Source organism: Vipera ursinii (genome assembly GCF_947247035.1).
Source record: "Vipera ursinii genome assembly, chromosome: 3".
NCBI lineage: Eukaryota > Metazoa > Chordata > Lepidosauria > Squamata > Viperidae > Vipera > Vipera ursinii.
The window spans coordinates 107,199,229-107,226,799 of NC_139516.1; the positions used below are offsets into that span (position 1 = coordinate 107,199,229).

At 38.5% G+C, this 27,571-nt stretch overlaps 1 protein-coding gene across 2 annotated transcripts in view; it reads left to right on the forward strand.

The window, feature by feature from the left end:
- LOC310637534 (regulator of G-protein signaling 8) overlaps positions 1-19,467 on the forward strand; it is a gene marked incomplete at its 5' end in the record, with an annotated part of 34,127 nt that extends 14,660 nt beyond the window's left edge. For both annotated transcript variants that reach the window (XM_083357991.1, XM_083357990.1), the window contains 3 exons: positions 1,115-1,179; positions 18,220-18,386; positions 18,970-19,467. In XM_083357991.1, the coding sequence (XP_083214117.1) occupies positions 1,115-1,179; positions 18,220-18,386; positions 18,970-19,152 (415 nt within the window). In that variant the 3' untranslated portion in view covers positions 19,153-19,467. The remainder of the gene's footprint in view (positions 1-1,114; positions 1,180-18,219; positions 18,387-18,969) is intronic.
- Positions 19,468-27,571: the final 8,104 nt, after the last annotated feature.

A 27,571-nucleotide genomic window follows, 5' to 3' on the forward strand; every position in this document is an offset into this window, starting at 1 on the left:
AAATAGTGTTTCTCAGCCTTTTTTTCACCATGGACTCCCTTTAAATATCTTTTGTGGCTACAGACCATGGCCATGGACCATCAAGACTTAACTCAAGATTTAAATCATAACTTTTCTTCAAGCCTTTGTGGACCCCCTGTGATAACATCACTGCCCCCTAGAGGTTGATGGACCATAGGTTGAGAACCACTGTTACAAAACATTTCCTGTGGTAATATTTGACTGAGTTATACAATTAAACATGGTCTATTTTCAAGGCAGATACATCTTTGAATGTATCCCACCTTTTCCATGCATTAGATGTTCTGTCAACATTGAGGAACTTGGTAAGGAAATATCTCTGAAAGGATTACCCAAGGGATTGGTGGATGAACATAGAGGCTTTGGAAAAGAGTAGTTGGATTCATAATAAGTAAAGTGCTAGCCTGAGATATTGGTATGTATCTTGTCTCTTTCTCCTTCATAAATCTCTTTTGGAATTCAACAAGCTTCAGTTCTTGATTAAGAGATAATGTAGAACAAAGATGGGCAATTCATTGTTGCAGATTTTTATCTTACAAGAGGTTTAAGATGACCCACTTAAACTCAAATGAAATAATACAGTCTTGATGAATCATTACTATTAGAGACTGAATGCTTCTAAAGCTATTTTCTCTCTTCAACCTCTCTTGTGCCAAAATAACAAGTGAGGAAACTTATTTCAAGACTAGCTGGGTGATCCTGCAAAGACATTAAAAGTTTCTCATGGATAGGTGGCCTAACAAACCATGTTTAGTTCAAGAATTTATTCAGAACTGAGATCAAAATTAATTCACCACAAAATCCACTCCTGGGTCCTCTCCTCCCAGTTTCTTTGCTTGAGCAATATAATTTATTAAAAGTTGGGCATGGTAGGATCTCTTGTTGTTCAACAATTGGGAGTCTAGAACTTTGTGACTATATTGTGTGTTTATCTTCTGCCGATTTCTGATACAAAAGAATAAGTTATTAACTGATCTGTAATATTGTCCAAATTATTTCAGGTACAGAATATGGACACATCAGATTTATAGAATTTTAATAAATTATTTTTGGGCAATTGTTGTAGCTCTTGACTTTCCCTTTTTCCCCATAGAAGATTATCCACAGAAGAAGCTACCAGGTGGGCAGATTCTTTTGATATCCTCCTGACTCATAAATGTAAGTAGAAAAGCCTGTCCTTTACATTGAATTATTCGTCCTCATGCTTTAAAATGTGCCTATAGTTTATTAATAAAGAGTTATTGTGTAATTGCAGCAGGAGAGGGATTTAGTTCTCTTAAAATCTGTGGTGGACTGAATACCATGGGGATTTTCTTTACATGGGTGAATTTTAAATTGATTATGACAAGTCCAGGAGGAAATAAATGTGACTTTTACAATTTCAGTTGCTATTATTCTCAAGTGACAAAATGTATTTCAGATTTTTTTTTAAAGCAGAGGTGGCCAATTTCCTTCCAACTGTTTCTGGATTCCAGCTCCTATCAGCCATAGTGATCTCTCCCCCCCCCCCAAATTTACAGCCATTACAGCTATAATACAGTGATAGAAATTCCAAATCAGGAATTAAAAGATAAGAGATAGGGAAACCATATTTATATATTATGTGTTATGTGCATTTCCTTAGCCCTAGTTTCTACATGAACAAAATAAAGAAAGCAGAATGCAGCTTCTAGAATTCTTTCCAAACTCAATTATAGCACATGCAAGTGATCCATTTAGGAAGGAAGAGGAGGGATCTCATTGGGGGATTTTTTTAAAATGGATTTCTTCTCTTTGCAATTCCCAACCTTCCATTTTCAAATTTGATCTTCCTTTTGTTGGCATTTCCACCAACATCACATTTAGTCTTGTTCTCTTAACTTTGGTGAGAGTTATCTTGCTGATGGATGGGCAGATGGACACTTGATTTGAGTCCCTTTATAGAATGTATTTCCAACATTTGGGGGGATGCTCTAGTTGGCTACCATGGAATTTTTCTGTGCTGAGTGATTCACCCAAAGTTTCCATGGCTGAAGGTGCACTAGAACTTGGGTGTCCTCAGTATAAACCAGCGCTTTTTGTCACTAAACCAAGAGGGTGCTCCTTTTTTGCCACACTCATCTTTCTTCGACAGCTGAGCTGACTGATTTGTGGCTGAGTTGTTTTGGAAGAGGAACCATTCTGAAGCTAGGAATAACAGAGCTCCAGTCTCACCTTCCCTGTGGCAGCTCACTCTTTATTCCAGCAAAATGAAGAGATAATATATTAATTTTCAGCTGTATTTAAAGGATGCGAGTGTGAATTCTGGCCCCAACCTATCTATACTATCTATATTGACCCCAACCCACTTATACTGTAAATCTTTCTTTGAGATATCACCCTCTTTATTTGATCAGACATAATAAAAAAACCTCTTAAGGGTTTTTATCAACCCTTCTTTCTCCTGAATGTAGTTGTCAAGCTTTGGGAAACTTTACAGCATAATGGCATATAATGTAACAATTTTTGCTGAAAATAACATTGGAGGCCTAAAAGAGACAGATGCTATTTTTCAACAGTAACCCCACATGTTCTAATTATTGGCGAGAGAGGAACGTTCCCTCACATCATGAGTCTTGTTCCCTCTTTATATTTCCATCTTAACAATGAGCTTTGGGATTTTTTTAAAGTTATCTAATAAGTTAATTAAAATGGGTGGAAATTGGGCATTCAGATCTCTAAGTTGGCTGCAGATTTCCGCCCACAGCATTGTTTAGCATGAAAAGCTACTTATTTTGGATGGTGCACAATATAATTTACGTTCAGCAAGAAAAACCAACAATCTGCAATTTCCATATAATTTTATATGAATCTGTGAAGCCATATAATCAACTTGCTTTGTGTCATTTATAACCAATCTATTATCCCAGTGGTAGTCATGAAAATATTATTTTGGTACGCTCACATATTTCTGTTGATACCAAGATTTTTGCTGATACTATACACATAGGTAATTATTATGAACCTGCCACATGTTTTAGCTAACCGTAGTTGGATTGTTAACTTATTTCTTTTAAAGAAATATTTGATTCTGCATTTGCTTAATGTTTGGTATAGTAGTTAAGGCACCACGGAATTTGAAATCTAGTTTCACCTTAAGCACGAACTCAGCTGGTTGATTTTGAGCCAGTCATTTCTCTCAGACCTAGAAAGCAGGCAATGGCAAACTGCTCCCAAAAACCTTGTCAAGAAAACTGCAGAGACTTGTACATATACATATTAAGACTATTTTTAACAAGCTTAAAATAATCATAAAAGCCAATTAGTAACATTATATATATATATATATATATATATATATATATAAATTAGCTTTAAGATTTATGATTGCTTTAAGATTGTTGAAAATAGTCTTAATAATTGATTATGCTTTTTATGCTTTTAGCTATTATAAATTGCTTTGACTAATTTTGTGAGAAAGCAGAATAATGGTATGTCAATTATCTGTATAAATGATAGATATACTTTGTCACTGCACGTATGAAAAGCATAGAATAACATTTTGTGTAGGTTGTGCTCATATCAATTTGACTAAACCATGCATTCTTGCAAAGTATATTGAAAACTAGAAAACATTTGGAAGCAACTCAGCTAGATACCTCTCTAATTCACAGAAATATAAGGAGGAAATGTAACACAATAAGATTTGCAAGATTCTGTTATAGCCATTGTCAATAAAGTAGTTTTAGCATACCTGCGGAATTGATTTCATTGTCTGGTCTACTTGATTGGGCTGACCTGAATCTTGCAAGCCTCATTGTGCTACACCTCCCCTTCCTTCTTCTGTGGAATAGGGAGCTGTCTGTTTGAGCTGCTTCCAAATGTTATCTGGACATTGTGGATGTAAAAAAGTGTTTTAGCACCTTTTGCCTACGCAACAGCTTTTGCATATCAAGGTCATCATCCTTACTGTCTACAAGAACATGCTGAATTATTCTCATCTAGTTGTAACTAAGGCATGAGTTATTATATTGTGATCTGTAACCAAGGCATGTGTTATTATAGCCAGAACTGAGTTTATTGGGGATAGAGGCAGCTGGATTACTAGTTTAACAGTGCTGGGTACAGCTGCACACTTGTAAAGTGAGTTCAGAAGTATTCTCAGATGGACACCTGATTCCAACAGGTTAAACAATGTCACAGACTACAGGTCTGGAGGAGGGGGGGAAGGAGCATCAATAATTTGTTTGATCAAATCCCAGTTTATTCACTTTTAGCAAGCCCATTATCACCCCAGAAGCAGTTCAGAAGATCAGTTTCTATGAAGCTGGAAAATGGAGGAGGAGAGTTGGCTGGAAGGAATGCTTAACCCATAAGTAAATTTTACTTTTTGAAAAGAGGGGCATCACTGCAGAAGTGGAGGAAGCCTTATCAGATTTAAAGGATTTCATGGGATCAAACAGGGAGAACCTCTATTTGGGCTGGTAACAACTGAATTAGTGAATTAATCTTCTGTGTCAGTTTCTTGTTATTGACTCTGTCCTTTATTTCACCTAAGCATTGTCATAAGGATTGAACTATTGGAAAACAGGCAGCCTTAAAAACTTGCAAAAAACACTATCCATAAAAAATTAAAGGAAGAAGTTACTATACATCACTAGTAATGTCATAGCAGGTTTTTTTTATTTGTATCCTGCCTTTATTATTTTTACAAATAAGGCAGCAAATGTATCCCCTATGTTTTCTTCCTCCTATTTTCCCCACAACAACCACTCCTGTGGGGCGAGTTGAGCTGAGACTAGAGTGATTGGCCCAAGGTCATCAAGTTGGTTTTATGGCTAAGGTAGGAACAGAACTCACGGTCTCCCACTTTCTAGCCTGATGCCTTAATCACTAGATCAAATTGCCTTTTTCTTTCAGCCCCCCTTATCATCCTGTTTGTCCTCCTCTGATCGTGTTTATCAATGTCCTTCCTAAAATGCAGTTCCCAGAATTGGATACAATATTCTAAACGTGGTCTGGCCAATGCAGGTGTCATGGTTCCGAGATGTTACTCTTCAAAGAACTTCAGGCATTGTTTACCTTAAGGAATCTTTATTCAAATAGCATGGCAACAGCACGTACATAAGCCAAAATCTGAATTCTCCTCCCCTAAACACATAATATCAAAGCACAATTCCCTCCTCTAATTAACAGTTATAAATCACATTCTCCAATTGGTTTGAAATGCCGACCCTCCTTCCAGTTCTCCCACCGGCCATTCCTTATCACCTCTTATTTCAAACAGCCTTGGGGGAAAAACACACACTCTACTATGAGGTTGTTATGTCTAAGTAATTCCCATACACATTCTTCCTTCTCTCTCTCTCTCTCTTCATTTAATTCTAACTCTAAAAGTTAAGGGGGAAATGGCTGCATTTTCATATATTGCCAAAGCAAGAACATCCAATGTTAGCAGCATTGACAGCAGGATATAAAACATCAATACTTTCTCTTGATCCTAACATGGTACTTCTGTTGCTGAGACTCAAAATTGTATTTAAGGTTTTTTGCAGCTCATCATAATGTTGGCTCATGTTCAGCATATCAAGACATTAAGATCTTTTCCACATGTATTGTGACCCAGTGTGGTTCATCCCATTCTATAAATCTTTGATTTTTTCCTATCCAAATGAAGGATTTTGTGCTTGTCTCTATTGGAATTCATCTTACTGAATTTTCCTCAGGGTTCTTAGCTTGTCAAAATATGTTTGAATCTTGTTACTTTCCTCTCTGTTAACTATTACTTTCATGACCTTGGGGTCAGTTGTGAGCTTGATAACCAGATCCTCATTCCTGTTCTGTCATTTATAAATATTTTGTTAAAAACATAGAGCTGTCCCATACCACTCCATACTTCCTTCCATTTACTGATATGCAATATATTCTTTGGATATGATTGTGCTACCAGTCCTATAACCATCAAATGTTATCATAATCAAGTCCACATTTTGTCATCTTATGGACATTTCATTCAATAGCTTGCTGAAACCAAGGGAATCTATAACCATCACATTCCCATGGTCAATTAAATTTGTAACTTTATCAAAAAGGAAAATTGGGATGATTTAGGATGACTTACTTTCAGCCTCCTACCAAGCAGTGCGTTCTTTTCTAAATAGTCACAAACTAACTGCTTAATAATTGGCAGAAGAATAGCTAAGTATTCAGTTTGCCATTCTTCAGTCCTATTACACTGCCTGCCACCATACACCTGTTTCTCCATGTTTCCTAAAAGATCACATACAGTATGTCATCTGCAATCTCCTTGAAGACTCTTCTATATAATTTTGTGTAATCTTAAGACTTAAATACATTCATTGTAACTAGGTGCTAGCTAACCATCCTTTTACTTACCTTGGATACCTCCCTCTTGTCAATCATTTTGCTTGAGCAGAGATGAGGAGTGCTTCTCTCTATTACTTTTTCTACCCTACCATCTTCTCTTGGTTCATTCTTTTCTTGAAATCAAGATGAGGCAGCAGCTTCCAAACTGATCTACCGTGATCTCCATACTTGCTGCTGGTGTGTCTCTCAACATCACATTTTATCTTGTTTTATTAAGTTTTTGGAGTCATCCTGCTGTTGGAGAAAAACATGGACAGGGAAGTCCAAAGCCTTTGACATCATTTCCTTCTAACTATAAATAATGTATATGGATATGTACACACACACATACATCCCATTAGGTTGGACTGAATAAAAATAGTCCTGTTAAATTTAAAATATACCTCAGTTTGGAACTTGGAAGGGAAAACTCCAGTGAGAGACAATTTCTTGTGATTTTTCCAAGCTCTGTAATAGTTTTGCACCTGTTTGGTAAATGTTTGTGTTCCAAAAACCAATTGAAATATGAGTGCCTGCACATTAAATAGAAAATCCTTCTTGAACACAAGAGGTCAGACAAAACTGAAAGCTGCACCAGAATTTCCTATGCTAGTATTTCTATTATTAAAATTGCAACATTAGACTTCCTCTAAATAGGAACAACCCCCACAGACTACATTTCAAACATTACTTCTTTACCATTTGATGTCTTTGATAAACTGCCAATGACAGTTCAGGAAAACAACATTTGGGTTGTTTCTCTTCCAACTTATTTTAACAATGCCTCAGCTTTTCCTCAGTTAACTGGAAATGGAATAAAGAAAGCTTCCAGTCATGAACTCTTTTGTGTCTGCCTTTGAGTCAGCCCATACAGTATTCTTGGCAAGATTTTTGAGAGTGGTTTCCTTCTTCTTCCAAAGGCTGAGAGAGAATAACTGGTCCAGTGGCGTAGCGTGGGTTGTCAGCACCCGGGGCAAGGCAACCGGAAGCGGAAATAGAGGGGCGGGCGGGCGGTGACGTCATGGCACTGCTGAAAAGACGCGCCCCGCAGCGGCATAGACTTTCCAAGAAGAGTCGCGCGCATGCGGGATGCTTCCGGGTCCTTCTCGAGGGCGGCTGGGTGGGGCTCCGACCTGCAAGAGCCGCTGCATTCAAGCTCGCACGTGAGCCCCGCTAAATAAAGCCACGCATGCACACGAAACTAGGCCGGCCGGCCAGCGGGTCCGTCTTCGCTCGGCCAAACCTGCCAGGGCGCCTGCGGGGCGCTTGCGGTTGGCCTGAGCCTGGGCGGAGAGTTGGCCGCTTCTATTTATTTTATTCAGTTTATGTGGCCGCCCATCTCACCTGCCGGACTCATTTCGCTTTGCAAGAAAGAGCAGCTCGAGAGCGGAGCCAAGCCAACTCTGTGCAGCCCTTGGGGCTCCCTGAGCAGCTCAGTGCGAGCGCGCCCCCCCAGATGTTGCGCCCGGTGCGGCCGGCCCCCCCTGCACCCCCCACGCTACGCCACTGAACTGGTCGGAGTCACCTAACTGGCTTCATGTCTAAGGTGCAACTAGAACATATGGTCTCCTGGGTTTTGGCTTGGCATTATATCCAGCTGGTTTCCACAGGTTCAATAATTTTATATAATTCAGCCCTGGACAACATCCTGCTACAACGTTTAGTCATATGTAGATCACACTCAGTAAAAGTTCTCAAGTTATGTTAATTAAAAAAAACTCTACTACCAAGTTCAGCCTGCTTAGTGTTTCCTGTTGAGCATAGGTGGGGATTATTGATATGTTTGCTCTAATTAATGGACAGTATTTCTGGATGTTATTAAAATGACAATTTGTCTTCCTACAGGAAGTAGGATTGATGATTTCTTTTTTTATAAAGGAATACTATTTTGCTCTAAACAATTGCATCAAGAAACAGTAATGATAAACAGAAATCAGTAACAAAGCCCATTTTCCATGCGGGAACAGAAATAGATGTTGGAGCTATTAATAACTTTTTTAAAATGATAAAATCAAGTTTGATTCCTGGTGATTACATTGACACATAATTAGCTGTTCTGTACTGTCCACCTGTGCTCAACAGGAAATGGGTTACATTCATAAATAGAACAATTTTAATTAAAGGTCACAGATCTTTAAAAGCTTCAAAAGTTTTGTGCAACACATTAAGCAGGTTACTACTATAATTATGTTTTATTATTTTAAAAAAATCTGAAAAAATATGGGAGAACAGCAAAATATACTTATCGTATGGGTACTCTGTAAAATAGGAGTGCCCAAAGAATAGCAATTCCAGAGAAAATTGCTGGTCTGGTCCTTGAAGTCCCTTCTCTTTGCTAAGCACAGCATGAGTAAAGATTATTAGGTTTGAAATAATATCAAAGCTCTATCTGCAGCAGTTGACTAATAAAGACCATTTCATATACACTAGTTATCATCTGATATTTCAGACACTGAGATGAATTTGTCACAGTGAATCTATTCTCCTTTGCTGTGAGTTGTTATATTCCCTGTGGTCATATCATTGATGTGAAGTCTCTTATTTTAGATGCTAAATCTCAAAAGTGGGAGGAAAATAGAAATGAAATTGCTCCCAGAAAGGCAGAAAGGAGAGCTTGAAATGTCAGTGAGACGGAGCAAACTTGTTTTCCTTGTCCAGTTGATGAGAATATATTTGGCCAAACAAATGAAGATATCTTTCAACAAGATGCTGGGATAGGCACAAAATAGCAGTATAGCTCACGCTACATTTCTTCAAGACTAGCTGGGTTTTTTCCAGGTTATAGCGGGATGAATCTATCCTGAAATCCACAGCCTGACGACAACTTACTGACATAGAGAAAAATCCTGATTGGAATTGTCTGACTTTGCTGCAGGGAGATTTCCCCTTTTCTCATCCTTCCTGTTCAACTTTGCAATGTTGGACATTCCTAGTAGCTTGCCAGTTCTTCTGAACCAAAACTTTTAAACTTTGTATGTGGTTGCCAGGATAAAAAAAAAGAAACACTCTAAAAAAGATAGGGTCAAATACCAATTGCAGGGCTTTGGCTGTTTGATTTATTTTAAATAACTGGTTAGTTAATAATGCCAAATCACATTTAAAGGTTTACTTCTGAGTGTATGACCAAATTGCCCATTTTAAAAAATCAATTGTCTTGCTCCATTTACAGAGAAGTGGGGCAAAGGAGACTTGATTTTTAAATCAAAACCAGGCCAATAGGAACGAGCAGCTAAGTTGTCTTTGCCTTTGCAGCCTCAAATACATTTCTTTTAGCTCAGCTCCAATAGCTAAGAAGAAAATGACTTGAAATGACAAATCATGGAATATTAAGGCCAATGTGAGGTGCACTTAGCGTTCTGGAGAGAAAGAAATAAGCTTCTTGTATATGGGAGTTGGGGCAACAAGGTGATCCATTGCTGTTTCAGTTATACACAGTTCCACAGTTCTAAATCCTTTGGAAATAGAAAAGGTTCATGCAAAAATTGTCCTCAGCATGTGAGGGACTTTGCGGAAGTGTGTGCTCTAACTGTATCACCATTGCTTTTTCCTTCCTGGAATGCCTGGGTTTCTTCATGAAAGTCACCTTGCAACTTCCTCTTTTTTCACTGACTGCTATTTAGACTGGCAAGGAAACTCAACCACAGAGACAGAATCAGGTGTGCAACTTTAAATATGTATTTATGTGGGGGAAGTTGTCAACTTTAATCTGCTAATGGAGTGACAGCTGCGCAGTCTACATCAGTGTTTCTCAACTTTGGCAGTTTGATGACATGTGCACTTCAGCACTAGAATTCACCAGCCAATCATGAAGACTTGTGAACTTTAAATTCTTATAGTAGTTGAAGTCCACACATCTTCAGTTTGCCAAGGTTAAGAAACTCTGTCTACATAACAGAATAACAGAGTTGGAAAGGACCTTGGAGGTCTTGTAGGCAAACCCCGTGCGCAAGGAGAAACCCTACACCATTTCAGACAAACGGATGTCCAATCTCCTTAAAAACCTCCAGCTTTGGAGCACCCACAACTTCTGGAGACAAGTCACTCTACTTATTAACTGTTCTCAGTGACAGGAAATTTCTCCATAGTTCTAGGTACTGTGGAACACGAATTAAGATGCTTTATAATTAATGATCCAAATAGCATAAACTCTGCAGAATGGTGATAAACAGACTTTCATTGGTCAGGAATCCTAGGCAGACTTACATTTGCTGATAAGTTCATCCAACCATGGCACATCTTTCCATCCTGACAGTGTAAAAGATTGAAGGTAAATTCACTCCATGTTATTTCAGAGCAAAGAAGCGTCCTTGCATGCTTTCGTGAAGAGATGTAGAAGAAAGACAAAGCCCGGAAGTCTTGCCATAAAACTTTACAATCCACCCACTTAACTAAGTAAGCATGGTGTTAACTAAACAGCTAGACTACAATTCCCATAAGGCATCTCTTGAGAACATAATGTTTAACCCTGTAAACGCTGAATACACTAACACAGTTCTTAATTTCTAAACTAGATATAAAATGGAGTAGTTGAATATATACTGGTCCAGCACACTAGGTTAGTTCTCTTCCTGATTAGTTTCCATCATCATCTTTGCTGAGAGCCTTAGGGGCAGGTAATGTTCCCACCCCAGCTAAAATGCTGAGGCTATTATGAAAGAGTTGCTGTTCTTGTTGTAGATACCTTCTGCTTTCATCTTTCACAAAATACCTCTGAGGTTTGGTATTTTAATAAGGCAGATTATAAACTATTTAGAAATACAGGACAAGAGAGCAGGGCAGTAAAAACATGTCTGCACAACCTGAGGAAAGAGAGTCCTCCCAAACCATTTCCGGCTTTCTTAAATTTTCAGCTTCTTACTCAACAAGTCACTTTAGCAGAAAGTTTATTTTCTGTCTATTGAAAATAATTTCCTCTTCCACTTATCCTCTTCATACAGATTCCATCAGTTTCTTTATTCTTGCCATTTCTCGCACATACACAGGAGACAGATAGGAACGAAGGAGATCATTTGGGAAAGACAGGCAACTAAAAAGAACATTTCATTTTTGAAAGAATTGATAACAAGCTGCACAAGTAATTGTTAAAGCACAAAATAGATGTTACAGAACTTCATCAAGCAGAACATCATGCCTATACGTTCATCGAACCATTTCTCAGCTTAAAAAAAAAGATGGGGAGCATTTGGCACATTTTAAGAAGGTGAATATTACAGAAAATTCAGAAGGTCAGAGCATAATTCTAAGGAACCATGTTTATTGCAACAATCGTTGGGTGCCTCTTTCACAAGAAAATAAATGGAAAGCAAAGATTTTTTATAGAAGTTGAAAGCTACAAGGCAGGAAATCCTAAGGATTTGATTTGCTGGTCAGTTTGAGGAAGTCAGGGCAAGACATGTCTGTATACCAGGTGTCGTTTCTATTGCTAGGCAAAAGGGCACTTTCAGGAGGGCAGCAGAGCTGCAGGAGTTCATGCTAACCGAGAGAGAATGTTGAAATCATCAGGAAAGTGTCTCTGCTTGAGGATGGATTCCCTACATTGCAATTCCCTTTTAGGGGCTGCCTTCTACTACCGTATGAACTATGAGCAAGGCTTCTATTCAGCGGTGGGATTCAGCCGGTTCACACCACTTCGGCAGAACCGGTAGCTAATTTTTTGTTGCCCAGGCCCAGAGTGGTCTTCTGGAAGCCGCATCCACACAGACAACCAGTTGTTAACATATTTGAATCCCACCACTGCTTGCTTCTACTCTTTGATTTAGATAGGATTGCAGGGTCTTTGAAGGTAGGGTGGGTTAATTTGAGCCCAATAGAATTAGACAAAGAAAGAAGCTGGAAAGATGCAACCTCCATTTGGTTTGTTAATTTATTTTCTCCAGCACAGTGGGCAAATGTCAAGAGTGTTTGTTTTACAATAAATACACGGTGGCCGTTTCTGTCTGTTGCAAACCTCAACTAGCATTTTTTTGGAGCTTCAAATAGAGCTTCAGCTACTGCAATCGCATTCCATGGACAGAGGAATAAACCCTTGGGAGCAATGTTATATTCTTGTGAACCTCCCTTCCTCAGACTCTGACTGGAGCAGCCAAAGAATAGATTGAATGGGGGGGAGGGATGAGAAGAGAGAGAGAGAGAGAGAGAGAGAGAGAGAGAGAGAGAGAGAGAGAGAGAGAGAGAGAGAGAGAGAGAGAGAGAGAGAGATGTTAAATGCTAAATGGTATAATGCCGTGGTGGCGAACCTCTGGAACGCATGCCACAGGTGGTACGCAGAGCCCTCTCTGTGGGCACGCATGCCATCACCCCAGAACTAGTCCTTTAGCTGGGTTTTATAAAATCTTTTCACTTTAGGCCTCCACCGCCATGTGCAAAAAAAAAAAGGTTCAATCAATCAATCAATTTCAACTTCTCGCAGGAAAAAAAAGATCTTGCAAAGTTGGAATTGATTGATTGAACTTTTTAGTCCCACCCAGTCTGCCATTACCACCATAGCCACGCCCACCCAATGGGCCACACCCACCTGGCACCCGACGATACATAAGTGGGTTTTGGGCTGCAGTTTGCACACTTGGTCTTTAAAAGGTTCGCCATCACTGGTATAAGGTCTCCTGCTTGAAGAAGGGATTGGACTACAGTAGAAGACCTCCAAGAAAACTTCTGTTATTCTAATTATAATAATTGTTATAATACAGAACAGATTCTCATCACTCAATGAAGTATCCAGTCTTCACATGCATTCATAGTCCACTGATGGCTTCTTACATGTTAATGAGAATCCATCCTACAGAATCCTCTTTCAATTAGTTGAAGGAATATATGCAAAATATGCAATCTGAGCAGGAACAAGACCCAGCAGGGAAAAGATTAGGAATTGGGGGGGGGGGGGAAGAGAGAGAAGACTAGCTTTCAAAAGCTGCAAGAAAAAAGAGAATAATGAAACAGGTTCCCAGGAGTCAAGCTCCTTTTTCTTAAGATGTTTTCTTTATATAATCCCAGAATAAACTGAGGATGGGAAGTCTGTATTGGATCTCCTACCTCCAGCTGCTTATTCTGCCCTCTGACGTCTCCAAGTTGCCTTCTGGAACAAAGATAGTTTTTTTTTCAGTCTATCAAACATGGGAAAGTATTCCTCTTTTTTTCAGCCTTTGCTCAATTCCTCACGTCCACTGGCAACCCTCCCAGCTAGAAACCCCAAGTTACGTAAGGATGCTGGAAAGCAGAGCATCAGGAAAAAAAGGGACAATACATGAAACTTTATGAGAAAATATTGTAGTTGCAATCATTAATTATTATAGCATCATTATTATTAATTATAATTACAATGCTTTCTCATAATGCTAGGCAAAAAAAATCTTTTTTCTTTTAAATCTGCTTGATGAAATGCATACGTATATACACGCAATACATATATATATAAACACATATATTAGAAATTATCTCAAAGGAGAAGAAAACTTTAGGAAAAATTTCAGGGTGTTGAGAAAAAGTAGCAAAGGAATTGTGTATGAATGACCTTTATACATTCACTCCCCCCCAAAAAAAAACCCAGCATCACAGGAGTCATGGAGTTCAATTAAATCTCAAGGGCAAACGTGACAGTACTGCTTGCACTGGGAGTTTATTTTTTTTAAAAAAATAACCATGTGTCATGGCAGATAATTCCCTTGTGAAACAATTGGAGAATTTCTCCTTTCCTAAAGTAATTTAAAGGCATTGCCATACCATTTGTCAGCCTCTAAATTTGGCAGAGCATTTCAAAATCCCATTTATCTCCTGCCCAAGTTATTCTTTTTTAAAAAACATCCCAAGACAATTAGAAAAAATAATGATGCTGGGCAAAAATCAGACTGCTGCATTCCTGGTTCCTTTTTAAAGTCAAAAGGTTCTGCTGTGATTGCCAGAATCTGGAATGTTAGAAACATGCAAGTAGCTACAGATAGTCCTTGACCTGCAACAGTTTGTTTAGTGACCAAAGTTACAACGGCACTGAAAAAAGTGACTTATGACCGTTTTTCACACTTATGACCACTGCAGCATCTCCACGTGATCAAAATTCAGATGCTTGGCATTTGACACATACTTATGATGGTTGAAATGTCCCGTGGCTCATGTGATCACCTTTTGTGACCTTCTGACAAAGGATGTCAATGGGGGAGCCAGATATACTTAACAAATGTGATACAAACATAACGACTGCAGTGATTGACTTAAGAACTGTGGCAAGAAAGCTTGTAAAATGGGGCAAAACTCACTTAACAAATGTCTTGCTTAGCAACATAAATTTTGGGCTGGATTGTGGTTGTAAGTCAAGGACTATCTGTACTTGTATAGCCTGATAAACTACATGCATTGGTCGATTCTCAATCTCCAGGGAAGCAGTATTTAATCTGATCTGCACAAAATGGGTGCCTAGTGGTTAAGGCACCAGGCTAGGAACTAGGAGATTGTGAGTTCTACTTCTGCCTTAAGATGACTAGAAAATTTTGGACCAGTCACCCTCTCTCAGTCCAACTCACCTCATAGGGTTGTTGTTGTGGAGAAAATAGGAGGATGAAGGAGTTTTAGGTATGTGTGCCACCTTCAATTATTTATAAAAATAATAATAGTGGAATATAAATAAATAAATCATATTTCAACAAAAAACCCACTTTCACTATTTTTCAGGGAGATAAAATACTGCTAACCATATTTCAAAATACTACTCAAATTTCAAAACAATAAAGAGCGGGGGCTTTAGTGACAAAGTGTAGATAAGCCTGAATTATCTTACCACATGAAAGAGAATTGCACATTGACAGTTTCCAAATTGTGGAGATTTGGGAACTGATTTGGCAGTTGCTAAGCATGCCTCCCACTTTCATGAGCCTAGCAAAACAATCATTATTTCACATTAATTATATAACATTTAGAAGTAGGCAAAACTAAGCCCAAACGCTATTTGTAGTCATAATTCAACCCACTGGAACTTCATTATCAGACAGAGGAGCCTTCTAAAAGAGGAAAGACAAAAAAAATCTTATTCACTCAAGGTTTGAAAGAAGATTGAATACAAGGGATTCTTTTCCTTTGCTTTGCAGTTTCTTTGTGTTAAGGAAGAACAGGGATGAATGCCAGCTCCACTTCCTTCACAGATGGGGTGGTTACCTAAAGTGGAGAACTTTTATCTGTAAAGCTCTCTTCTTGATTTAGGATAGTGATTTTCCAGAGTCATTACTCCCAGGAAGAATCTTTACTTACAGAAGATGCTGTCCGCTCCATTGACTTCCGGTGGTTGTAGAGGATAAGATGAAAAAAAAATGGGTCTATTGCACAATCTCTTAAACCAACCAGAACATACCAGTTTTGTAAATGCCTGAAGTGGCCCTTTTTACTGGAGGTAACTCATTCCATGTGCCTCAAGAAGATTTAGGATTGATTCTTTCTGGCTGTGTTTACATATTGTGCTAACAGGCCAGAGTGATGGCTATGGTTTTGGGAGTTAGACCAGGAAGATCAAGGTACAAGTTCCCATTTGATCATGGAGCTCACTCAATGACTCTGAACCTGTTATTTTCACTCAGCCCAAACCCATCTTACAAAACTGTTATTACAGGATAAAACTAAAGAGAAAAGTTCCACTTAAAGAGGAAAGGTAGGATATAAAGTCAATGAATATATAAAATGGCAAATAAAATTAATATTATGACTAATTGAACGTACTGGATTCACCTAATATATTCAATCATTGGCTAAGCACATTGGCTGACCTGTCACAACACACTGAGCAACAAACAAGCCAACTTCAGCTTCTGAAGTGATAAATCTATGTATTTTCAGGTAAAGAATGACGGTTTACTGCCTTTTTTGATGTAATAACAGCAACAATCAGACTCTCTGGCTTTCTGGGTGGATGTTTTGTTATTTGTAGAAGCCCCACTTATAACTCACAGTTGTACACCCCAAATATAAGTTTATTACCTCTGAGAGAACTCAACTGAATCATAATTAATTTATTTTAATAGAAAACCAGTGACTGTACTATTTTGGGAGATTTTCTTAGAGCCTGCTGAACAGGAAATGCAAACACTGTTATTAAAGGCCTATTTCTCTATTGCTCAAAATATCAGTTACCAAGCAGTAAAGAGGTAAGGACACTAATATCACTATCTGTAAAAAAAAAGGTAAAGGTAAAGGTTCCCCCGCACATGCATGCTAGTCGTTTCCAACTCTAGGGGCCGAAGAGCCAGCGTTTGTCCGAGGACATCTCCGTGGTCATGTGGCCGGCATGACTAGACGCCAAAGGCGCACGGAACGCTGTTACCTTCCCACCGTAGTGGTCCCTATTTTTCTACTTGCATTTTTACGTGCTTTTGAACTGCTAGGTTGGCAGAAGCTGGGACGAGTAACAGGCGCTCACTCTGTTACGCTGCACTCGGGATTCGACCCGCCAAACTACCGACCTTCTATCTGTTAACCCTCCCTCCCTCATCAGTTTAAGGATTGAAATAAAGGTTTTTATACATAGTAGGAATTAGAAATACTTTATAAATAATCATTCAGATTCAGGTACAATATTCCATTCAGCCACAATCTCCATTTCATCTTATTTTGATCTTTGATCCAATTATGCTTCTCAAATGGTAAGCATTTAAAACCTATTTCAGTAAGATACTCATGCTTGTTTTTCTGGTGCGTCACTTTCCTCAGAAAGACATAACAGGATGTTGAAGTGGTAGCGTGGGTTGTATTCTACCATTTATGATTTAATTCTCTAGCTACAGACCGAATGGAAGATTTGATTAAACATATGTTGCTATTCACTTTCTCTATGGATAAAGAGGAAGTGACTCACTGGTGGGATTCCCTTGAATAGTACTGTTGGCCTAATCAAGGACTTTCAACAGAAACCTTCAAGGTGAAACCCCTGTCAAGCCTTTGCTGAAGTTCCAATTTTAAAACAATAGTGGGAAGGGTCGTGGCCTATGCCTGGAACAGTGGAAATTGTTGGAAAGGAAATGTATGTCTTGCTATAGCACTGAAACCTTCAGTGAGTTAGAACAGAAAAGTCAGAGTCAGCAGGATTCACTTCCCCTTCCAAATTCCTTTCATCCAAGAGAACACAGATAGGTTTCTCTCTCTCCAGAATGCCCAAACACTATACTTGGCTTTTCCATGAATATTTTTTAATGTTTGCAAATAATGTGCTTATGGATTATCTTGATCTCTCATCAGAAAGGGAAAGGAACCATTTTGAATAATGGGCTTCAGTTTGTTCCAACACCAAGGGTGCACTGGCTACCTCAAAGAAGCAGAATACCATTTCAACTAACTCAGTGCTTACCATAACGTTTAGTGTCTTTTATAATTACATTTATCATGAATGCTGTAATACTGAAATGGCCATAATTCTTCTCTTGTAAAAGGAAGTTGCTGGTTAGAAATCTGTCAGAAACTTTTAAAAACTTTTTTCTCTCCCCCACTCCTCTTCCTATTTTTTAAAAAAACTTTCCTAGTGGTGTACAATTTCATTTTTCCAGTCACTTGAAATATAAAGGTTTCAACCACAGTTCACAAATATTCCAGACAATTTGGGTTATTAACAAGCTGAGGGTGATGCCCTCATACCTCAACTGATGTGAAGAATGATGAAATAGTACAGCACTGGACTTAGTTTAAAAAAAACACACCCTCATATGTTCATATAGGAAAAGTAGGAAGTTCAGGGAGTAAGCACTAAGTGTGGATATATGCATGCTCCCAGTTATTAGCAATATGGACTGAATCATGTTGAATGGCTAATTTCTATTGTTTTTCTCTGCAAACATTGATTCATACAAGGATGCCACAACAGAAAATAGCACCCACCTTTATTTCTGAACCATGTTAAAATATTTTTGCCAGATGGAATGGCTGCATTTCGTGCCTTTCTGAAGACAGAATTCAGCGAAGAAAACCTGGAGTTCTGGCTGGCATGCGAGGAATTCAAGAAGATACGATCAACTACCAAACTAGCTACCAAGGCCCACCGGATTTTTGAAGAATTTATTGACGTGCAAGCACCACGAGAGGTGAGCAGATGCCGAGCATGGATAGTTGGGCAGGGATGAGTCTGGGAGCCAAGGTTGCTCCTCTTGGATTCAGCATTACCTTTAGAACTGGGGATCCTTAGAGATCCTTACTGTATTACTGTGGCAGCTGAAGAAACCATGATCACTCTGATAATGTCTCAATCCTCTTTGAATAAGTTACTTCACACCTAAAATGTCTTTAAAACCATATTTTTATTCTGAATATTTGAAGAAAACAAATCCCAAGGATATATGGTTGCTTTCTCTGCATATCTTTTTATCTACACGTTAGATTTTGAGATAATGATTGGCTCACAGTCAACTACGTTTCACGGTGGAAGGGAAGGATAGGAAATAATTATGATTAATAATTATTTTCATACACAGACTGGGCATGAAGTTGGCAATACAAGCAGTCAATATTCTGTAATGTCATTAATATACCAGCAAGCCTGATATCACATTTAATTTTTCAGATGAAAATACTTGTTTCTGACTATGTGACAAAACTGCTACATTCAAATGAAAGGAATAGGAAAATAATTATTTTACATACATTATTTTCATATTTTTCTCTCCTTAGGTAAACATAGACTTCCAGACAAGAGAGGCAACAAGAAGGAATCTAGAAGAACCATCACCATCATGCTTTGACCAAGCCCAAGGGAAAATCCACAGTCTTATGGAAAAAGACTCTTACCCCAGGTTCCTGAGGTCCAAAATTTATACAGACCTGTTGTCTCAAACCCAGAGGAGGCTCAGCTAGGGCAGGGATCAGGAGGAGGAGTGCCCTCCTTAGATACCGCAAGCTTCCTGCACTAGCCACATCCATTTCTATGTGTGATGTTAAATTCATTTTCTTACAGCAGCAATAGAAGGAGAGGAGAAATGGAAAAAGCATGGAGAAATTGAGTTGTGTACATGGATAAAACATTTCACAGTATGAATCCAGTGCTGTCTTTGGATCCTCATCGTTCTATGTATGCATGTCCATATTTTAACTGAAGACCATGCATATGTACAGCAGTAAAGTCCTTAGTCCAAACCTGATAGAAGCTTCTAGCATATTTCAATATATCTCGACAAATCAATGAATTGAAGTAAAAGTAGGGTTAAGAACAATATTCAAATTGGACTACTCTCTGAAATGTTGCTGGAAGGAAAGCATATAAGAAAGAAAAAAGTTATATTTAACATCTCCAACCTTTTTGTTTTGAGGTTGCAGCTTCTGTTATTTCCTGAAGCCCAAACACATCCACTGGGGACTGAACTAGGGAATGCAATTTTGAATGAACATAAAATGATCTTGCCAATTTTTCTGTCCAAATAATTCAGGTTCACATAATTTCAGTTTATAGACTAGGGATAGAAAAACTCATAGCCCTCCAGATGTTTGAGCATCCTTTACAATTGCAATTGCTGGAAACAGCATCTGGGGGGGTCATATCCCCATCCCACTTTATCCTCTGCGTAAAACAGAAATGCTGAACTAATGACAACTGGATGCGAAATTCAATGTCTTCCCATCAATATTTTGAAGATTACTTTTTTTTAGAAAATAATTTGTACAAATGGACACTAGAGAAAAGGAGGTGTAATTTAAAGTAACTCCTTCACGTTGCCTGATAGCAAGAGTGATCTTGGCAAGGATTTCTGAATACATTTTTTATATTTTAGACTAAGGAGGCAAGTCTTTCTTCCTGGTCAAAACATCTGTTTCCTGCACAGAAAGGACCAAGCAACCTTGATTAATATGGCTAGTTCTGTTACTGGACTAATTGTCCAAGGTGCTAGATTTTTTTAAATGGCAGATGGGTATTAGAATAACACTTCTTTTGTAAATAGGAATTTCTGGGAAATCCATTGGGATTGGATCTAAACTATTTTGTTAATAAGTAAGATCACATGACTGCAGCTTCCCTCACTTGATTATTCAAAAAACCCGAATTGGGTGTAACATTTCTGGAACAAAAATAATAAGTTTTGTTGGGTTTTGCCCCGAGGAAGGGCACTTCTGAATGTGAAGCCCAGAAGTCTTATTCCTTTAAGAGCTTCAACCAGAAAGAGGCAAAGCTGCAGAACATCCCAGACTGATGAAAATGTTCATGTCCTATTTTCATTCACATTGGGGGATTGAAGTGGCAGTTTTCCCCCCCTTCCATTGCTGTTATTTATTATTACCAAACTAATGTTGGTGCTCTGACCCTGTTTCTAGGAAACCTGCTTTGCAGGGGAAAATATCCCTTTGATGAAAAGCCCTATCTTAAAGCTCTGTTTGCGTGAACGGATAGATACTCGACATCATACAGCTCACATTTCTCTTCTCTTACAGCAGCATGCCCAATTATGTATATACAGCAGATGTTGTATTTCATAACTTGAGATTTGCAGCTTAAAATAGACTTCACTTAGACATCTGCTGTGTCATGATGTTGTCAGGCTTTGCAGAGAATAAATATTTCACGACAGACTTTGTACTGGATGTGATTGCAGGGAGGCAGTTGAGCTTATTTCTACTAACAGGACCTATGTTGGGATATCAAACAAAATTGAGATAGGAGGAGGCAGACTGGATGAAGCAGAAGCAATAAATATAGGTGAATTACTATATATAAATTGGATTTCTAGCTGCCACCATTGAAACCAATCTGCCAGTGTCGTCTGAGAAAATATAGCACATTCCTGAAATTTTATTTTTCTGACAGAGGCAATTTCAAAGCATTGTTGTCTGGTGCTCTTCCTGATAATCACACTGGATGGAGGCCCCAAAAATGCTAAGCCACTCTGTGTTGGGCTTAGTTTTGGCTTAGCAATCAATGCAGTCTGATAAGTTTATGCACAGAATGAATCCAGTATCATTCTCTGCAGTTAAGAATCTCTTCAATGTAACCCAGCAAAATAAAGATAAGGAATTGCAAATATGGATGGAGGAGGAAGAGGAGACGGCTGCTGGGAGTCGTTCTATTTGCATTTATTTCTGGTGTGAGAGCTTATTCAGATATGCAGTCTCCCCCATCTGTAATAAGAACAATAGACTTTTTTTAATAAAGAAGAAAATAAAGTAGAAAACTGAGCAATATGATGGTGCTTTTGTAGCTTTGTAGTTATAATTCAGAAAGACTCAAATGTAATGGAAGGAAAATGGGTTACCTAGTAGGGACATTCTAAAATTACAGACTAAGAATAATTTAGGAGATTTCTTAGGGAATCAAGGTTGCGTTTTTTGCAGGGGGAGGGGTTGTGTGGGGATATCAAATCTCTGGATTTTAGTCATGTAACACCTACAAACAATAAGATTATTTAGCAGAGGAGAAGGGTATCTATGGCACTTCACAGGTTTCTATGTTGGATTATTACTCCCAGGATCCCATGGTAGATACTGAGTTGTATTTCAACTACTCTCAACCTCCTCACTTAGCAAATGCTTAAAGCATTCCAAAGCAAGATTTAAAATAGACGCTCATTTAGCATATAGTACAGAGTGGAAAAATACTGCACAAGCTTATGTAAGGTGATAAACTAGTAAATAGTCACTCTGATGGTTGCAAGACTGTTTCATAAATATTATTCTTTCTTTTATGTGGCTGTACTTTGGGCTGCAGTCTTCTAGCCCTAGGGTCATTCATTTTAATAGTCTTACTTCTAAATCCCAAGATTTACACTAGGATTGCTATGAACTTTTCATTATGCTGATAATATTCTTCTGAAGAAACAGAAGAACCTTAGATGAGCTTTCTATCTGCCTTCTGCCTCTCTTTCAGTCTCTGAAAGCTTACCTCATGGTTTAGACCAGGGCTTTTCAACCACTTGTATGGGTACCACCTCTGGTACATTGGCACCTGGCAGGTGGTACGCGACCATCCTAGAAAAGTGGTAATGGGGGAGGGGAATGAGCTGAACTGGTGGCAGCACCACACAAGCCTGAACGAGAGACGGCTGGAGCTGCAGGGCTGTCAGGGTTCAGCAGAAGCGCCAGGATCAGCGCTTCTTCGGGGCTGTCAGGGCTCAGTGGAAGTGCCAGAATCAGTGCCAGGCTCCAGCTGGAGCTCGGCGCTGATCCTGGTGCTTCTGCTTAGCCCAGAAGAAGCGCCGATCAGCTGGAATGTTGCAACATCCCCAGGGTCTTGTGATTTACATTCAGATGCTTCGCAACTGATTCATATTTATGACGGTCAGTGTCCCAGGGTCATGTGAAGTGACCAAAACCTGCTACAACCACCCAGCAGACGGGGGAATAAAAACCAAACACCCCCCCACCCCATCTCCACTGCCAATCCTCAACAGAAATGCTCACAACAATGAAAACCTCAGACAAGACGAAGAGCGCCGCCGGGCGGGCAGGCGTCTTGATCGGCTGTGGCTTGGGGGGCACTTTTTTCAGTGCCATTGTAACTTCGAACAGTCACTAAGTGAACTGTTGTAAGTCAAGGACAACCTGTACTTCATAACCTTTTTCCTTTTTTTCCAGTCATCAAGTTTTTGCCACATTGCTAGACGACTGGTGGTACTCAGTTGTTGCCATATCCTAAAAGTGGTACAATGGGTGAAAAGGTTGAAAAGCCTTGGTTTAGACTACAGGAAAGTGAATTGTATTTGTTAAAATATAATGAAAGAAAACATCTGAAAGCAGTATAATTATTTTGGTGACTGCTTTTGTGCAAGGAAATTCTTTTTCTTGGAAATAAAAATTATGTAGACCTTTATTTTAATGGAAAAATAGTTATCCCTTGTAAATATCATGTGAACAGTACAGCCTCATGTGATGAATAGTTTCTTTCCCTATTAATAAATTCAAGGAAATGGATGCAGGGCATTAATTTTCACAATAATATTCCCTATAAGAGAGGGAGAAATATATGCTTACTTTAATTTAACTCTAATGGACAATCCCAGGAAAAAACATGCTCCAAGCTCTATTGGCCTAAATATATTAAACAAAAAACAATCTGTTATTTATAGTTAAAGGTTTCTATGCCCCAAATTCTAGTGTCACATGAAAGCAAGGGGAGGGGAGAATACACATTATGTTCCCCAAGTTCCTAGAAATCTGTTTTGAAAGGTTTTTAATTTGTATGTCATTCCTGTTGTCTCAGGCTTCTCAAGAAACCTTAAAATAAGCACAAATACTGCATGATGTGGATAACATGAACAGGCAGGAGCTACTTACCCAATGAAATTGAATCCTGGAAGAACCAAGACAAAAGAGTTTTGTTTTACACAGAATGTAATCTTTAGATATTAGAATACACTATTAGAATATACTATTACTACCAGCTTCAAAACAGGGTTGGACCAATTAATGGAAGTCATGAGGATCAATGGCTATTAGCCTTGATGGTGTGACTTTATTACCTCTGAAGGCCATTTATGAGAGAGTAGTTGACTACCTTTGCAGTTGGTAAGGCCACTGTGAGAACAGCTGCTGGACTAGATGGGCCAACGTATGAACCAGCAAGACATTACTTTTGTTGGTTCCATGTAGATTCTTGCATGTGTAACATGGCTGACCGGCTGGCTATAGTTGGTTTATTCACAGCTGGGTCTGTTTGAGGTCAAACTTAACTTCTTGGAGATTCACTTTATTCCTTTTTGGTGTTTCATAATACACTAATGCATCAATCTATATATTAGAGTGGGCAGTCAGAACAACAATAAAACCCAACCTGAACTAAAATAATGACAAAGAATTTCACCACAGTTACAGGGAAAATTACATGGATGTGTCAATGTAATTACTAGGAGTCAAGCTCGGCTTAAAGAGATCTTATTCAGTTAAATGAGTTATGGGAAATGGCCAGTATGTTCACTTTATTCCTAGTATAGACTTGTGATATTACTTCAATATACATGATTTTGCTGCCACATCAGCAAGAACATATTGCTGTGCATGCCTGTGCCCCTGAGAAACAGAATAAACTGCAGGATATCATCCATATTGATTTTTGGGTTATTATTTTATGTACAAAACATTTAAAGAGAGGACATGGAAAACATTATTTGTACACTCATAACTAAGCTGGTGTATTTATTTAGAAAAACATGTAGGAATAGATATGTCATAATCTTCTGATTATATATCTGATTACAATAAACAGTATAAACATTCTTGCATATGGAAAAACTGCAGATTAGAAAGCGTGATTATTTGAATCTCCACACACAAAGTTTCCTTCAGCAGTCCTATTGTATATTAAATCAGATCTTTCATCTACAATTTGAACAGTAGAGTTGCAAGAAAACCAAGCCAGTTGTTGACAGTAATTGCTTTGTTCAGAAGGAAAAAATGGATAGGACTGAGAGTCTGCCAATGGGAACTAAAAGATGAATGCTAAGATAGGATGTGATCACTCACAATGGTGAGGTGGAAATTTTACTGGCTGGTCCCAAGCCTGGAATTATCGTGTCTACCTCTGTCTCCTGGATTTTTTTGGGGGGGGGAGGGGGGTTGGATATAGGAATATTAGTCTTCTGGAAAACCTATATTTGTCTTTCATAAGAGTGATATTTTTCAAGTCAACATCTCTTCCCCCTAAAAGAACAGAAATAGACTGTGTAAGCCAGATGTCTGCCCTGTCTCACAGCCAAAACCAAATGGACCACAGAGGATTTAAACAGCCAAAAGTCTTCACCACACAGTTATAAGTAGCAGGCTAGAGACAATATATAAGGAATGTCACGGGAACATGTCCCTAAAAAGTAAGGTTAATAAGGTCTTCATGCTATTGCAAGCAAGACATGAGTATGAGCCTAAAAGATCTGAAACTTGCTATGTTTGACTCTCTACGTATGGCTGGTGATCATCTGCTAAATTGTCATCTAATCTCAATGGACCAATTGCTTATAATAGATTTCACCATGCAGCAGCTACAGCGAGCTGCTGTTTGGGGTCTTTGAACCAGGGAACAGTTCAGAGATGTAACAAATGGAGGAAAAAAGGCTGACTTGAAAACAGTGAAAGCAAAATGGACCTGAGAACAAGTATATCTGCACCAGCTGGACATGTCAAAAGGTGCCAAACTGATCCCACTCTCCAATGATCAGCTGACTGCAGTACCAACAAAATAAAATGGCAGTGTAATGCATCAGATTATATCAACAACAAAATATATCTCAGTATAAGGAGAAACCCACTACCTTATCACCAATGCAACTAAGGATGATTTAAGGCTGTCTCAGACATGGAGTAGAGATTAGATGAAGGCAATAACTTGAGGGCACAACAGAAAATAGAGGTTGCTGGGGAATGTTGTGTAGTGGCTAATGCAAATAAAGAAACAGTTCTGGTACAACTCTGGATTCTTTTCAGCTAATAGATCATAAACATGTATACCTTATTCCTTTCTTTTGGCCCTCACAATTTACATTTTAAATAAAAGCCCTATATGAAACATACAGATATTTATTATTTCTGTTGCTGAGTTAACCAGTATGTAGAATACTGAAATGAAAAAGTAAAAAATAAAAGTTCCATTAAATAAAAATAAGAATATTACAGCAAAAACCATTGAGTTTGAGTAATAAAGCTTATTTTTCTACTGCTTTTCAGCTGTTTAGACCCCAAACCAATAAATGGAATAATGAAACGCCCAAAAAAAAGCTACATCAGATAAAAATAAATATTAGAGCAAAAAATATCCTGCATAAGTAATGAAAACAAGTCAGGATGTAAATTATCCCATACTAAAAGTGTATCAGGGCTGCCTGCAGATATTTTGTCTAAGCTGATTCAGAAAATGTAGAAGCTCTGTGTGTCTTCAGCCAAAGTTTGCCCTGTGTACATATTGATCACATTTCAACCAGGAGTAGAACATTGGAGCATTCTTCCCAAATAATCACAATTGTGGATAAAATTGAATAGACTAAGATAACTTTCAGATAAGAATAAGGCTTTAAAAGCTTGGATTGTAGCCCAAAATACTTTTAGGATTAGACTGAGATAACAACACTGGAGCCACTGTAGATTGAATGCTATCAGAATAAAATGCTCTACCCTGATAAAAAATATTTTGAACTATCAGCAGATTTTACAGATAGTTCTGTGGCATATCAAAACAACCAAATCTGAAGCCTGCTGGACCATATCTAGATTATGTTTTTCTACAAAAGGCTACTGCTAATAAGCAAACCTGATTTGCTAATATGCAAGCAGATGCAATATTTATGCTCTGCTTCTGGTTCCAAATCTCATTCTCACAGATGAGGAACCCAGTGTAGTCTCTTGCAGACACCCTTTATCTTTATCCACTCCCAGCTATATACCAGTCAGGTACTTGATAGGTTATGTCATGTTATTATTGTCAGGCTTATTGGAAGACTGTGGTAGAATTTTTTAGCCATTGATTGGTACCCAAGTGGAAATGGATACAATTAAACAACACTGCAGGAGGCCACACTAGATTCTCCATTTAAGCACTAGACCAGGGGTGTCAAACTGCATCATGCGGAGGCTGTGCCCACCCCAGCTCCGGCAATGCAAAAAAAGTCACGATACGGCGTGACATATCATGTGATGCAGCGAGTTTGACACCCGTGCACTAGAACTTTATTTCGGTTATGGCTGCCCAACAAACATGACAGAATCTTGATTGCATATTGTGATGAATCTATTAAATCAATCTGCATGGAAAATAAGTGCACCTCTTCTATATAGCCACTGTCTTTTAATTCTAGCACCTCCTTCCATTTCTCCCACATTCCCATGTTAATTGCCTTTTCTCTGCTCTTCTTGATTTGGGAACTGTTGATTATTCAAAGCCTAGAATCACTTAACTTAATTCTCACACTTATTATTTTTCCCCAGCTTGGCAGCCCTACTTTGCAGCACATTAAAAAGCTGATGAACAGATGTTTTATCGTCATGTTATGTGCAGTAACATTATTTTATTATAACTTTAACACTAAAGCAACTTCTGTTAGAGAAGAGAGTCCTATCATGGTGTATGGCATTATACTGCCATAAAGCTAAACCATTATAGTGCAATTCCAATGTAATGCCAAATTGTTTATGCTCATTTCATTTTATAATAGTATAATAGTTTACTGTTATGACAGTTCTAGATACCCACCAATTAGCAGTTTAACAGGCTGTAGGATAATATAGCTTTTTTTTAGGGGAGGAAGATAGGAAGGTCTATGTATGGCTATGTCTGCATGTATACCATACATGCTCTGTGTGAGTGCATGAA